Source organism: Ahaetulla prasina, chromosome 4 (genome assembly GCF_028640845.1).
Source record: "Ahaetulla prasina isolate Xishuangbanna chromosome 4, ASM2864084v1, whole genome shotgun sequence".
NCBI classification, from domain to species: Eukaryota; Metazoa; Chordata; class Lepidosauria; order Squamata; family Colubridae; genus Ahaetulla; species Ahaetulla prasina.
Window position 1 is genome coordinate 21,621,716 of NC_080542.1, and position 14,794 is coordinate 21,636,509.

The 14,794-nt window shown below is 41.7% G+C and overlaps 1 protein-coding gene across 4 annotated transcripts; it reads left to right on the forward strand.

Annotated features, from left to right (window-relative positions):
• The first annotated feature begins 8,217 nt into the window (after positions 1-8,217).
• PPP4C (protein phosphatase 4 catalytic subunit) lies at positions 8,218-14,777 on the forward strand. Of its 4 annotated transcripts, XR_009154948.1 has the most exons (9): positions 8,218-8,499; positions 10,417-10,683; positions 10,808-10,858; positions 10,970-11,071; positions 11,207-11,380; positions 11,757-11,883; positions 12,036-12,151; positions 12,823-13,012; positions 13,166-13,304. XR_009154948.1 is itself a non-coding variant. In XM_058181430.1 (8 exons), exons 1-8 carry the CDS (start codon positions 10,427-10,429, stop codon positions 13,293-13,295), a joined length of 924 nt encoding a protein of 307 aa, XP_058037413.1. In that variant the 5' UTR covers positions 10,417-10,426; the 3' UTR covers positions 13,296-14,777. The 4 variants fall into 4 exon arrangements, 3 of the variants coding, with proteins under 3 accessions (XP_058037412.1, XP_058037413.1, XP_058037411.1); XM_058181430.1 differs by lacking the exons at positions 8,218-8,499; positions 12,036-12,151 and having other exon boundaries at positions 10,417-10,528; positions 10,636-10,683; positions 13,166-14,777; XM_058181429.1 differs by lacking the exons at positions 12,823-13,012; positions 13,166-13,304 and having other exon boundaries at positions 12,036-12,816.
• The last annotated feature ends 17 nt before the right edge of the window (positions 14,778-14,794 follow it).

Genomic DNA, 14,794 nt, shown 5'->3' on the forward strand with positions numbered 1-14,794 from the left:
AAGTAGGAGGTACTGACATTCCTCTAAACTTAAAATTTTCTTCTCTAGCAAAAAAAACAACAATTGAACAGGCAAGGCGATTTCTTTTTATTTGTGCTATTTTTTTTTTTGCTTTACAAATGGGAAGGTTGCAGCAAAATCTGCTTTGGGTTCTTGTGAGTTCATGCCACTTCTCCGTGTGCAATGATTTCTCCTTGTCTCCTTTCATTTTGTGTGGGAAGCAAGAATTCTGACCTCTGCCTCATCATTTCCTGCTTAAGGAAGCATTTTGGCAAAAAAAGGGGCAGATAAGAGACCAGAACTTTGTTTTTTAAAACTGATGACAGACATAGCATGGACATTAAATAATTTAATGGGTTGTTTTTTAATTGAGAAAAATATCTACATTACATTCATTGATTAGTCTGAGGATGCTCTGGCTCCAAAATAGCTATTTAGATTTTAATGACCCCCTTGGAAATGTCCACAATTGAAAAAAATACGGTAGTAGTTATAAGTTTATCACAAAATCCCTGGGAAGCCTGCTGATGATCATTATGCTCTAGAAATAACTTAAAACAATCCTCTTGTATTAGCCTGGTAAATACATAATAGCAAGAATTCCATAAAAGATAATGACAGAATAACAGAGCTGGAAGGGACCTTAATAATTATTTTTCCTGCCCTACGAAAAGGAATGACTATGGATTTGGGGTGAAGATGGAGGTACCAAATGCAGTAAGGAGTGTACAACAACCACTTTGGAATTATAAGTAGGTAGAAGTGATTCCCACTCACCCCCTTACATTGAATTGTGTCCCAGCTCTCAGAGACTGGACAAGTCCCTGCAGTTTTCTTAAGGTTTTTCAGAAGTGATTTGCCATTACCTATTTTCTAGGGCTGAGAATGACTGGCCCAGAGTTATCTAAGCTGGCTTTGTGCCTAAGGTAGAAGTGCAACAAGATCTAGTTTTCCAGCTGGATGCCTTAACCACTACATCAAACTGGCTCTAGAACTGAATTACCGTCTCCTAAAACAGGGGTCTCCAACCTTGGCCACTTTAAGTCTGGTGGACTTCAACTCCCAGAATCCCCCAGCCAGCTTTGCTGGGGGATTCTGGGAGTTGAAGTCCACCAGGCTTAAAGTTGCCAAGGTTGGAGACCCCTGTCCTAAAAGATATCTACTCCCACTTTCTTTTAAACTAAACAAGCTGAACACAGGATCGAAATAGGCAAACACTGGGCAGCCATCATTTCTGAACAAGTGGCAATTTCAGGATTGAGCTAGTAACTTTCTGTTATATTTGAGCAGACTTTCCATTCCTGTTCTAGTTACTCTGGATTGTGCTAGTTAATTCAAGCACAGTTCAACATTTCAAAGCAGAAATGTAAATAGGAAGACCGGAAGCACAATCGTATTGTTCATGTTTTCAAGAGTTAGTCCACGTAGGATTGCTCACAATCCTGAGTCTCCCAGTTGCAGACATTAAGCGGAATGGCAGGGAGATGACATGGGCCTCATACCACCCCAGGAAGCCTGGACCCTCTCCCTGCCGCACTAGGTCCTTCCTGTCGAAGACTACTTCAGCTTCAATTGCAACAATACATGAGCACACAATAGATTTAAGCTTAATGTTAATCGCTCCAATCTTGATTGCAGAAAATATGACTTCAATAACAGACTTGTTAATGCTTGGAATACATTACCTGACTCTGTGGTCTCTTCCCAAAATCCCCAAAGCTTCAACCAACAACTATCTACCATTGACCTCACCCCATTCCTCTGTAAGGGGTGTGCATAAGAACACAAGAGTGCCTACCATTCCTATCCTATTGTTTCCTTTCCTTATATCCAATTAATTTAGTTATTACATACTCATACTTATATATATTGTATAGTTATTACATGCTTATGCTTATATATACTGTGTGACAAAATAAATAAATAAAAATAAATAAATAAATAAATAAATAAATAGGTAGGATGATGGCATTTGCTAGCATTTTCATCAGATTTGCACAAGGGGTTTATTTCCTTTCCTTGCATAGAGAGGAGGGGAAATCCCCCAGTTCACTAGGAGAAATGGACCTCGAATCCAACATCCTCTGCTTGCAACCTTTCCTGTCAGATTCCCCACTGATTTTCTGGGGAAGCCAGCAGAGAAGATTGAAAATGGGGAATGCAACATTTTTACAACATTTCACCATGGCCATTTTACAATGGTCAGAAGTGCTTTATGGGCCTTAAAGCATCCATTTTGAAGGCTGTTAGTTAGTTAAACCTGTAGCAATTTGGCATACTAAAATAAATGCTTAACAGTCAACACTACAACCCAGGCTTTACACAAAGAAGGGGGGTAAACTGGAGAGTTACATTAGTGGAAGGTCAGGCATTGGACGATGGTCAGTTTGATAAGCATGTGTCAAGACATGCAAGTTATTTAAGCACAATGTTACAATGGTAACACATGAGAAAGGCTTAAATCCAGGAAGCCCTCTCTGGCACTCGCTCAACAGCTGTCTAACAACTTTGACATCAACACACAGTGGAAAGCCAAATGGGCTGCTGAACGCCCAGATATAGGCAGTTATGTAGATGACCCTACACAAATAGTGCCAGGTTTTGACCTTCCTCGCCAGCATTGGTCAACTCTAAACAGGATTCGTACCCAACATGGTGTCTGCCAGGACTCATTGTTTACACCTCAGTGTGACTGTGGTGCTCCTTTACAAAATATCCATCACATTGTGTCCGAATGTCCATCAAGAGTTTACACGGGCCCAATGTCTGATTTTTTTCAATATAGACCACCTTGTCCTTGAATGGCTGGGTGGACTGGATAGTAACATTTGAACTACTATAAGTCCATGTATTTGCCATACGCTAAATAAAATAAAGCATGTTGCTGGTATCCTTACAATTTATATTGACTGTTTCCTAATAAGATTTGATTGCTTATTTGTTCCCTATGACTATCATTAAGTGATGTACCTTATGATTCTTGATGAACGTATCTTTTCTTTTATGTACACTGAGAGCATATGCACCAAATTCCTTGTGTGTCCATTCACACTTGGCCAATAAAGAATTCTATTCTATTCTATTCTATTCTATTCTATTCTATTCTATTCTATTCTGAGAACATATTAATATTTATTATTAATGGCTAGAATTGGAAATTAAGATGGCTTACTGTTCCTGTTTGCCAGTTGGGACTGGAATAGGTCTACAGGAAGAATCAATTTCTTATCTTTCTAAGACTACTGATGAAATTCAAAAACCTCTTATCACCTTTTAGATTGCCAGATTGGATATAGGGATGTGTTAATTACACCAGAGAGGATTTGGCCTATCTTCAGCTACATCAAAGGATTGCTTTTCTCTGGCAGTTGAGAATTGATTAGCTATGTGAATATGATGGATAAAGAGCTGTCACTGTTATGTAGTTTTTAAGGAATTAACCTTGGAGAATTGCTGCCTTACTGTTCAGTTGTTGTTGTTTTTAAATCATAAGTAATGTTATCAAACTAGCTCAATGGGAGAAAAAAAAATCCATGAATTTGTAATGAAGTAGCCAAAAGTATAAATCATACTGGTCTATCAAATTGCAGTCTTTCTGGTCCCACATCCAGAACTGAAACAGAGCAGAGGCATTTATAAAACTCTTCTTATTCATTTAGAAATACACAGTTGAAGCTCCGCACTTGGAACTTAGACTCAGTTCACAAGTGTCTGAATTTTGATCATGTGACCATTGGGATATTGCAATGGTTGTGGTTTTTTTAACTTCCCAAAGCATGGAAAGATGATTTTATGGGATAGCAGAATAGGATGCTATTTTCTATTCAGCTTGGAAATTATCACTAGGAAAGAGGTGCTAGCAAATTTTGGTGAATTCAGTCAGAAAAAAAATAGGTGTTCACTGTAAATTACTGTGTGTTCAAAAAAAAGGGAACACTTAATTCAGTAATGCAATGTACTACTGCTGACCTATGGTATCTCATTTTTCTGTATTTTACATGCAAATTTCTGTTTTGCATTTTTCTCCTCTATAAGGCCAGTTATTGTGTTTCTATGCCCACCCACACCCATAAAAATAAGAACATGAAATAGAAATTATTACCAATCCAGCATACCAAATGCACCCATCTGCATATTGCCAATGAGGGCTCATTCCTCTTAGCGGATATGGGATTTTTCATCTGTAATTTCCATTGCAGTACAAACGGTGCTCAATTTACGACCACAGTTGAGCCCAAAATTCATCTTAAGTGAAACATTTGTTGAATTTTGCCCCATTTTACGACTTTTGTTGCGACATTTGTTAAGCAAATCACTGAAGTTGTTAAATTGGTAACACAGCTGTGAAGTGAACCTGGTTTCCCAGTTGACTTTGCTTGTCAGAAGGTCGCAAAAGGGGATCACATGACCCCAGGACATTGCAACCGTCATAAATATGACTCAGTCCCCAAGCATCTGAACTTTGATCATGTGAGCATGGAGATGCTGCAATGGTTGTAAGAACGGTCATAAGTCACTTTTTTCAGTGCCCTTGTAACTTTGAATGGCCACTAAATGAACTGTTGCAAGTCGAGGACTATCTGTATTGATGGCAGTGGCGGGTGGAGGGGGGCTTCTTTCATTAATGTTATTAATAACTAGGAAATTTTTTGATTAATGCTACTACAGAATATAGCTGCAGTTTGGCAGTTCAAATCTCACCGGCTCAAGATTGACTCAGCCTTCCATCCTTCCAAGGTTGGTAAAATGAGGACCCAGATTGTTGGAGGAAATATGCTGACTCTGTAAACTGCTTAGAGTGGGCTGTAAAAGCACTATGAAGCAGTATATAAGTCTAAGTTCTATTGCTATTGCTATAATATTAAGATGTCTTTGAAGTAACACAGCAAGCTGTCCATGAAGAATGTAGAGTCTGAAAAGAACTGATTAAAACGTGCCAAAAACAAGGATCCTATTAAGATTATGGGATACGATGGAATATTATGTTCCAAAATTACTGAGCATGCATGTACATTAGAGATGTGTCAAATGATATGAGCCAATGAAAGAACTAATTCAAACCCAACAAGTTTGAACTGTATAAAGAGTGATTTTTTAATCTTTCTAAGCTGCTCCTCTCCTCTCTTGGGTGAGGTGCCATTCCTTATGTGTGCACTTAAAGAGATTTTAATCTACTTTTCCAATTTAAATTCTGTTTGGGCAAAGCACATTGAAAGAATGGATCTGTCAGATATTTATGGCTAACAGTTTCTGGACTGTACTGGACTGCAATTTCCATAATTCTCTGAGCCAATTTTGAGAATTGATATCTCGCCTGTGTAAAATTCAATCTGGTAAGGACACTGCTCTTCTTCAGCTACATCTCATTAAGGAAAGTGTTTTGAAGTCATTGGCTTCTTTTCCCCAAAGACATATTTTCAAACCATTTTATGAATGTTCCTACAACTTGGTGCTCCTCTCCTTCTTCTGGATAATGGAGTAGCATTATGACCCAGAGCGTTGGGGGCAATATGCTGACTCTGTAAACCCCTTAGAGACAGTTGTAAAGCACTGTGAAGAGATATATAAGTCTAAGTGCTATTAATAAGAGCTTCCAGTCAATGCATTCATCTTTTTTTACCATGGCTTCAGAATATAAAAATACAGCTCAATTAAAAAATTCTGGCAAAATGAGAACAAAAGGCTATGATTGTTCTGATTTCTGCAAGAATGGGAAAAAGCAGAGAAGCCATAGGATGGTAGGGATGCTGAATTCTCCCCATAGGAAAGTGCCAGATCTTCAGCTTCAGCTTCAGCGTCCCTACCATCCTATGGCTTCTCTGCTTTTTCCCATTCTTGCAGAAATCAGAACAATCATCGCCTTTTGTTGACCCAGCAAGATGGGTCTAGCACAGGGGTGTCAAACTCAAGGCCCATGGCCGGATCCGTCCCGGGGGTGCTTAGATCTGGCCTGCGGGACCGGTCTGGAAGTAGCAAAGGACTGGACTCTGGTGCCTCTACTAGTGAAAATAGGGCACCGGGGGGGGGGCGCTTCCCACCCACTCAACCTGTTTTCAGTCTGGATGGTCGTCCAGGCCAAAAACGGGGCACGGGGAGGAGGTTGTGCGTGCTACATTATGGCTGCCAGAGGACTATCAAAACTAAGGAGAAATGTTTTCCCTTTTGTATTTGAGCATGCAACAATGGGCAGGAAAGGAAAAAGGGAAAGAAAAAAAAAGAAAAAAGATGGGAAAAGAGCAAGGAAGGAAAAATAAGGAAAGAAGGGAAGGAAGAAGAAATTAGAATGAAGAGGGAAGGAGAAAGAAGGAAAGAAGGAAAGAAGATTATAAAGAGTGAGGGAGGGTCTCAGGGAATTTCTGCCTTAGCACTTGGCCATCACAGGTGCCCCCCCCCGAATCCCATGTCACGCCCACCAGGGCCACGCCCCCTGCCCCCCCCCCCGGCTATACACCCCACACCCTCCGAGGTCAAGCACAACCCTGATGCAGCCCACAATGATCCCTGATCTAGCACTATTTCAACTATTAAACCATTTCAGTTTAAATAAATAAAAGTTTAAATAAAGTTTAAATAGAGATAGTCAGTTTGGTCTAGTTGTTAAAGTGCTGGTCTAGAAACCAAGAAACGGTGAGCTCTAGTCCCACTTTAAGAATGAAAAACACCAGTAAATGGAACAATCACACTTTCTCAGCCCAACCTACTTCACAATGTTATTATTGTGGGGAAATTGGAAGAGGGAAGATTAGGTACGTTTAATGATTAATTTATAAAAATAATAAATGTGGGATAAAAGTCTAATAATAAATAAAATGTAGTTGTAGTATCTTTCTCCAGTCTTCTAACAAAGGTCTTGATTATTTTCTAATACAAGTTGTGAGACATATATGCACAACAGAGAACTTGGTATGGCATCATATCCAGGCTATGCCAATTTTCTCCATCTTGTAAAAATATATAGTGTTTTTCTTCAATAATGAGTATCGGTGCTCCCATATACGGCCTGCAAAACTTCAGATGAAGCCCAGAAAAGCAATAGAAAACATTTACATATGGATGGCAGCAAAGGACTGTTTTTAAAAAATATTTCCTTCTTGCTGCCCCCTAGTGGTCCTCTGGAGTTTTGCAGACCAGAAATGATGGGCCTCCTGCAACCATTCAACATTCTTGACCAAGTAAGCGATGGAATAGAATCAAAGAAACATTTCCATACTGCTGCCAAGAAACTACATGAACCTTATTAATCAGAAGTCAGACTCAATTGGAAGACTTTTTGACTTTACCCTGAGCGGTATAATATCTGTTTTCATATTTTAGGGAAGAGACGGACCAGGGGAAACATGGTGACAGTGTTCCAGTATTTGAGGGGCTGTCACAGAAAGGAAGGGGTCAAGCTATTTTCCAAAGCACTTGAAGGCCAGACAAACAATAATGATTTTGATTGTTTTCTGATTGCTTATTTGTACCCTACGACTATCATTAAGTGCTGTATCTAGAATTCTTGATGAATGTATCTTTTCTTTTATATATACTGAGAGCATATGCACCAAGACAAATTCCTTGTGTGTCCAATCACACTTGGCCAATTGAAAATTCTATTATTCTATTCTATTCTGTTCTGTTCTATTCTATTCTATTCTATTCTATTGAAACTGAGCAAGGAGAGATTCAACCTAAAAATAAGGAGAAATTTTCTGACAGTGAGAACAATCAATCAATGGAACAGTTTGCCTTTGTGGGAGCTTCACCACTGGGCTGGAGGCTTTCAAGAGACTGGGCAGTCACCTATTTGAAATGGTGTAGGGCAGGGGTCTGCAAACTTGGCTCTTTTAAGACTTGTGGGCTTCAACTCCCAGAATTCCTCAGCCAGCTTTGCTGGCTGAGGAACTCTGGGAGTTGAAGTCCACAAGTCTTAAAAGAGCCAAGTTTGCAGATCCCTGGTGTAGGGTTTCCTGCTTGGGCGGAACGTTGGACTAGATTGACTTACAAGGTCCCTTCTAATTCCGTTATTTAGTTATCTCACCAAGATAATACGAGGAACTTGGGAGGGGGGAAAGGATGAGGAACGGGAAGCGCGTAACTGAAGAAGCATCCGGAAGCTTTTTTGTACTACACATACAATTAAAAAAAAAAGTGTACTTAAAAACTCCCCGCGATGCTCTTCCGTTTCCTCATTTCCGTCTCCGTGTCTCCTTCTTTTAAAACCCTTCCTGGGAGGAAGACATCTTTTCCATGTTACCTATTAAGCCACCGGCTATAAATATGTACATGTATGTGCGCACACGTGCAACTCCTCCTCGGGCGAAATCCTTCCCGCTTTAAAGTGCCAAGGTCGCTCCGCCTCCCCCCACCTGCGTCTAAGAAGGAAGCGGAAGTGACGTCGTGTGCTTTAGTAGTGAGGGAAGAGCCGGAAAGAGGGAGGGGTAAGGCTCGGGCCCGGGAGCCGGAGGGAGCCGCAGAGCAGCTGCTACTGTCTCAGCCGTCGCTGCCCGGACCCTCCAGGTACGCGGTGGGGTTGTTGTTATTGTTTTAAATTTTTTATCGCGCGCATGCGCGATGAGCCCTCCTCGGTCTCCCTTTGCCCCTCGTGACGGGGCCGCCGGGGGAAGTTGGTTGCCATAGAGACGGGAGTTCGGTGCTGCGGGGGGAGGGAGGGAGCGCCGGCGAGGAAAGGAGGGAGCGCGGCCATTCCGCGCCGGCCAAGCGATGCCTCGTTGTCGGGGAAGCTGCGAGGCTTCGTGGCTGCCACGCTCCATCGGGGCTGCCATGTCGAAGAGAACGAGTGTGAGGGAAGAAGGGCAGTTTGTCTTGGCGGGCTGCCCTTCGGAAGCTCGGCTGAGGAGGAGGAGCGCCCTGCTTATGGCCCGGACGGGGGCGGGGGGAGGTCCGTTTCATTGCACGGCGGCGGGGAGGCTTCTCCGATGGGCATCGCCTGGGGAAGTTAGAAGAGGGGGCGGGTATTCTGGGGGCGGGGTTGTTTTTTTGCAAAGGTAAAGGAGGGGAGGGGCCTTTCCTTATGCTGCTCCCCCTCCTCCCCCCTCCTCTTATTTGTTCTGTTCGAATTCGGGTGAAGCAACAGCCTGGTGGGAAGATTGGGTTGAGCTGCCTTCTGACGCTTTGGTTGGTTGATTGATCTGCCAGCTTCACTGGTGGTGGGAAAGTCTTGGGGATCTCACACCCGAAATTCTCTTTTCTTGCCCTCCTTTTGTTAAGGCACCTTCATGTGACTTTTCTCCACCCAGGTTGAATGAACTTTGCTGTGAGGTTTGCTTCCTCCTCTCTTAATTTCTGCTGCTGTCTTTAAGGATGTTGAATTGGTGATTTTTATTTATTATTTATTCTTTTGTGCCAGGGTGGATATGCAGTTGTTGTATATTTGTCTCGAGAGCACCAGGTTTAGGAAGGCTGTGAACTGAAGGGAGCTTGGATATAGCAGTATTGCACAGAGGACAAAATGAAGAGGTGGCGCAGTTTTCAGGAACCTGTTTGAATATTCTATGAGCTGCTTTTCATTTAGTACAGTAACGTGTATCCCAGATACTGCTTACCTTGGCTCTACATGGCGTATTTCCATCTCTTTCCCAATAGTGTAAAAGATTTTCAGTAATCCATTGGGAAGATTTGAAGAGATCATCCTTCCACTTTATCAATTGTTTATATGGGCTACTTGAGTGGTTTGGTTGTGTCAAAGTATCTGCCTAGCTATGCTTCAACACAGTTTCGTTCTGCCTGTCTTGGTGTTTCTTTTTTTGGTTAGTTTCCAATGGTGAGACTGAGATGAAAATTGAGACTATTCCTGTAGTTTAATAGGAGTTGTTTTGGGGGGGGGCAATTTCTTTAGCTTCCCCTTTGCTTTCATCAATGTTACAATCTTTATTAAGAATATACAGGTAGTCCTTGACTTACAACTTTTTATTTATTGACCAAAGTTACACCAGCACTGAACAAAGTGACTTATGACAGTTTTTCACACTTAAAACTGTTGCAGCATTCTCATGGTCACATGATCAAAATTCAGATGCTAGACAACTGACTTACATTTATGAGAGTTGCAGTGTCACGGGATCAATGTGATCACCTTTTGTGATTTTCTGATCACAAAAGCAAAGTCAGTGGGGAAACCAGATTCACTTAACAATCGTGTTACTAATTTAAGAACTGTAGTGATTCACTTGACTGCTGTGGCAAGAAAGATTGTGAAATGGGCAAAACTGTCTTGCTTAGCAGCATAAATTTTGGGTTCAGTTGTGGTCGTAAAGTGAGGACTACTTGTATTTTTAACATTGCTTGGTTGTAGTTTGCTCTGGTCTAGAATACTTTTGAAGAAGAATCTGTTTGCTCATAGAAAGTCTGTGTGCAAACATATGTACCCATGTGTTTGTGCATACGTGTAACAGTCAACATTTCCTATTTTTACAGGGGGGGAGAGATGGCTGAAATCAGTGACCTTGACCGCCAGATTGAACAACTGCGGCGTTGTGAACTCATCAAAGAGAGTGAGGTCAAAGCCCTCTGTGCAAAGGCCAGGCAAGTGTTTGTAGACTTCTGAGCAGTAACTGCTTTTATATGACAACATGCAGCTGATGATGTGAAAGGCAATTCCAGATGACAAATCTCCCTTTTCCTTCCAACAGAGAGATCTTGGTGGAAGAAAGTAATGTCCAGAGAGTAGATTCCCCAGTAACAGTGAGTAAGGGTGTTTGGTTTGGGTTTTTTTTTGGGGGGGGGGGTTTACTTCATAATACCTTAGACTGGTGTGATGACATCAGGCAAACTTTTATTTTTTTTACCCTTGATGCATTTTTTCTAGGTTTGTGGAGATATCCATGGCCAGTTTTATGACCTTAAAGAGCTATTCAGGGTGAGTGCTGAAACCCACTAATGCTCTCTTCTGCTGCTTTTTGCTTTCTTTCTGTACATTCTCTCGTTTTATGGGTAACCTTTTCTTGTGTTCTGTGTCTTCATGTGTCAGGTGGGTGGCGATGTACCTGAGACCAACTATCTTTTCATGGGAGACTTTGTTGATCGAGGCTTCTACAGTGTTGAAACATTCTTGCTGCTGCTGGCACTCAAAGTAAGGAAAGCTCTGATAAGTCAACATTGATTTTTTTTCTTATCTAAAAGTCAGCGTGTCCTATCAGTGATGCCAGTTTGGTTAATACCTTTTTAAATCTGAAGGCTAAGCTAAATGGATTCACTTCTTTTACAGGTCCGTTACCCTGACAGAATCACCCTTATCCGTGGCAATCATGAAAGCAGGCAGATCACCCAAGTGTATGGGTTTTATGATGAGTGCTTGAGAAAATATGGCTCTGTCACTGTGTGGCGCTATTGCACCGAGATTTTTGACTACCTCAGTCTCTCTGCCATTATTGATGGCAAGGTGAGTATGCAAGTATAATTCTTGACTCACGATGAATTATGGATCTGAAGGAGATCAGATTCTTATTTGAAGGACTAACTGTCTGAAAAATAGAGGGGAAAAACAACTTCTTGTTTTACTTTCCAAGACATGTAATTATGGGATAATCACTGGTGGCATGGGGCTGATTCAAAATGAATGTCTTCTCTTAATACAAATCTAGTACTCGGTTGTTTTTAATCAAATGCATAACTGAATATCAGAGATTGTAAAGGGTGGGTGGGGGCACATAGAGATTATGTCTCTAGGATGAGGTGATCAGAGAAAAAGAGTGTCAGTTTAAAGATGGAGGGAGGTCCATGATGTATACTGTATAAGTGTTGTCTTTTCTGTTCAGATTTTCTGTGTTCATGGTGGCTTATCCCCATCCATCCAGACGTTGGACCAGATCCGAACAATAGATCGCAAACAAGAGGTCCCTCATGATGGCCCCATGTGTGATCTTCTATGGTCTGACCCTGAAGGTACAACTATGAATCTTTCTTTTTCTTTGTGTGTGAGTATTATGTCAATAGTAGATACTATAATGGTTGATGTTTGGTGGAATCTGATAGGAATACGACATGCCAAAAGTAGTGTTGAAGAGTATTGTGCCTGTAATTCTTGATTATACTAGGAGCAAAAGAGCTAGTTGGTGTTACTGCATACCCTGATGAGACTGAAATACCTGTTCTTTACAAGAAGTTGAAGAGAGACCGCAGTAGATTATATTCCAAGCACATTGCGATAAAGGTAAAGGTTTCCCTGCCCAAGTCATCTCTAACTCTAGGGCCTGGTAGTCATCACCGATTCTTGGTCAAGGAAGCCAGCGTTGCTGAAGACAGTTTCCGTGGTCATGTGGCCAACATGACTCTATGCCGAGGTGCACAAAACCCTGTTACATTCCCACCAAAGTAGTATCTATCTAGTTGCATTTGCATGCTTTCAGACTGCTAGGTTTGCAGGAGCTGGGGCAGTAATGGGAGCTCACCCCATCACGTGGCGCTCAGGTCTCAAACCCGGTCTATCAGCTTTCCAGCTGACAAGCTCAGTTTCTATAACTGCTGAGCCATCATGCCCCTACATTGCGGAAGACACATATAATAAATCTTGCATGGATTTGCAGTCATCAGCAAATCAAATAAATGGTAAAACTCTTTAAAGTCTTCTAGTAAAGATAGATGTTTTCATATTTCATTTCTTTCCCATCCCAGAATTACTGTTTTAGAAGATTTTTTTAAAGGGAAAAAGAACAGCCTTGTATGGTGGAATATATGGGTGGTGGTGTGAGGGTTTCTACAGTGTCTCCTTGTCAGCTGATTGGCTTTCTTCTATTAGCTTGCAAGCTCAGATAGTTCCTTTTCCTACCCTTTCCCTGCCATTTGTCTTCCCTGAATTGACATTCTCCTCTTTTGCTATTCTAGACACTACAGGCTGGGGGGTCAGTCCTCGAGGTGCTGGCTATTTATTTGGCAGTGATGTGGTGGCACAATTCAACGCAGCAAATGATATCGACATGATTTGCCGGGCACATCAGCTGGTCATGGAGGGATACAAATGGCATTTCAACGAGACAGTTCTTACAGTGTGGTCAGCCCCCAACTATTGTTACCGGTGAGAAACTGCAAGGGTATCCCTGTGAATAGGAAGAACTGTGGGATGGGGAGAGGGAGATTGAAATCAGCCGAGTGTGTTTTCCAGGAATGTGTGGCATTGATGAAACCGGAAGCACACAACTTTGACCCCTTCTCTCTCTTCCAACCACAGCTGTGGGAATGTTGCAGCCATCTTGGAACTGGATGAACACCTTCAAAAAGAATTTATCATCTTTGAAGCAGCCCCTCAAGAAACCCGAGGCATCCCGTCTAAGAAGCCTGTTGCGGACTACTTCCTGTGAATGCTGCTCCTCCCTCTTCCCCCTTGTGCAGCTTCTGTTTCCTATTCTGGATGGTTAGCTTCTCTTTCAGCCTTTGGCAGGGGTTCAGCTCTCTTCTTTCCTTCTCTCCCTTACCCTGGCCCTTGCCCAATAAATTCTCAGTTCTGGACCCCTTAGACTGAATTAGCCATCTTTTCCCAACATTGCTGATTCCTGGGCAATCCCTAGGATTGCCTTTTTTTTTCCCCTCCCTGAAAAAAAAACTTCACTTTTTAGGATTTCTGCCTGTGGAAAACCCTGGAACTTTGTCAGCTCTTTCCATGAAAAGAAGTGTCAGCCCAGAAACAAAGAAAAGTTGTAGTTCTTTAAAGATCTCTAGTTTTGTAGAGAAGTCACTGAGTGATTTCTTGAGCAACTCTTGGTGGGGCTTTTCTACTCATGAAGCAGCATTATCCAAGCTGGCGCCCTCCAAATCTATTGGCTTAAGACTCCTATCATCCTAGCCAACTTGGCCATTCAGAATTAGATGGTGAGAATTGTCGCATAATCAAATCTGGAGGACACTAATTTAGAGAAGGCTGTTCTAGAAGAACTGGAAGTTATTGCTTAGAGAATATATGTTACAGAGAACTGGATTCAGAAGTAAGGAGAAGCCAGATTGATCAAAGAAGATCTGATCTTGTTAGAGGAGCTTATTATCTGGATTAATTCCCCTCCTCCCACTGGGTCACTTAGATGCTTCTTTTGCCTTTTTCTCTCTTGTCAGCTGACCTCGGAACTCCATGGTTTTGGTGCCACTCTGAAAGATTTAAGCAAAGAACAGGAAGTGCTTCAAATTTTTGCTGTTTTAGGTTGCTGGAAGACCTACAGTGTTGAGGGGTTTTGGCACTTCAGTCCGTAATTTGCTTCAGTTATATGGAATAGATTGAGCTAATATAGGAAGACCTTCCTTTGTGTGCCATCATTCCTAATTCCCACTCTGCTCTGTAAAAACTATATGGCCAGTGGAAGACAAGACTGTCCCCAGCATACTATACCAAAAAATCCTGATCTTGCAAAAAGGTTTTCATGGTCACTGGGGATTCCAAATGCCCTCTGGAATCCATTCAGCTTTGGAGCATGGATTTATTTAAATCTTTTATTGGCAGATTTGGTTCTGTTACTACTTCTCCTTCTCCCTGATTATGGAGATTGGGACCACATCATGCTAAGGAATTTGACCAATGGGACATGTTTTCTGTTTTCTCCCTCTCATCTTCTGCCCCTGTGGGGATGAGGTAGCCACATCTGTAATTCCCCAGGCTGACATTTTCCCCTTCCCTCCTTTACCTTTATTCCTGTGAAGGAATGTGCAGTCCAGGTATCTCTCTAGAGTTAGAAGGGGAAATTTCCTGCTGTCTCCCATGATCTGTCTCTTGCTCTAATTTTATTTTGTTTTAATTTTGTTTTTCCTATTTACAACTTTTAGATAAAAAATTATAATAAAATTTTAAGAAAAATTGAGTATCTTGTACATTGTG

Bases quoted from the DNA above. Each gene is read 5' to 3' on its own strand.
- PPP4C (XM_058181430.1), top strand. From the start codon at position 10,427: ATGGCTGAAATCAGTGACCTTGACCGCCAGATTGAACAACTGCGGCGT. The intron at 11,381-11,756 runs GTGAGTATGCAA...TTTTCTGTTCAG, and splicing joins CTGCCATTATTGATGGCAAG to ATTTTCTGTGTTCATGGTGG. The intron at 11,884-12,822 runs GTACAACTATGA...TTGCTATTCTAG, and splicing joins TCTATGGTCTGACCCTGAAG to ACACTACAGGCTGGGGGGTC.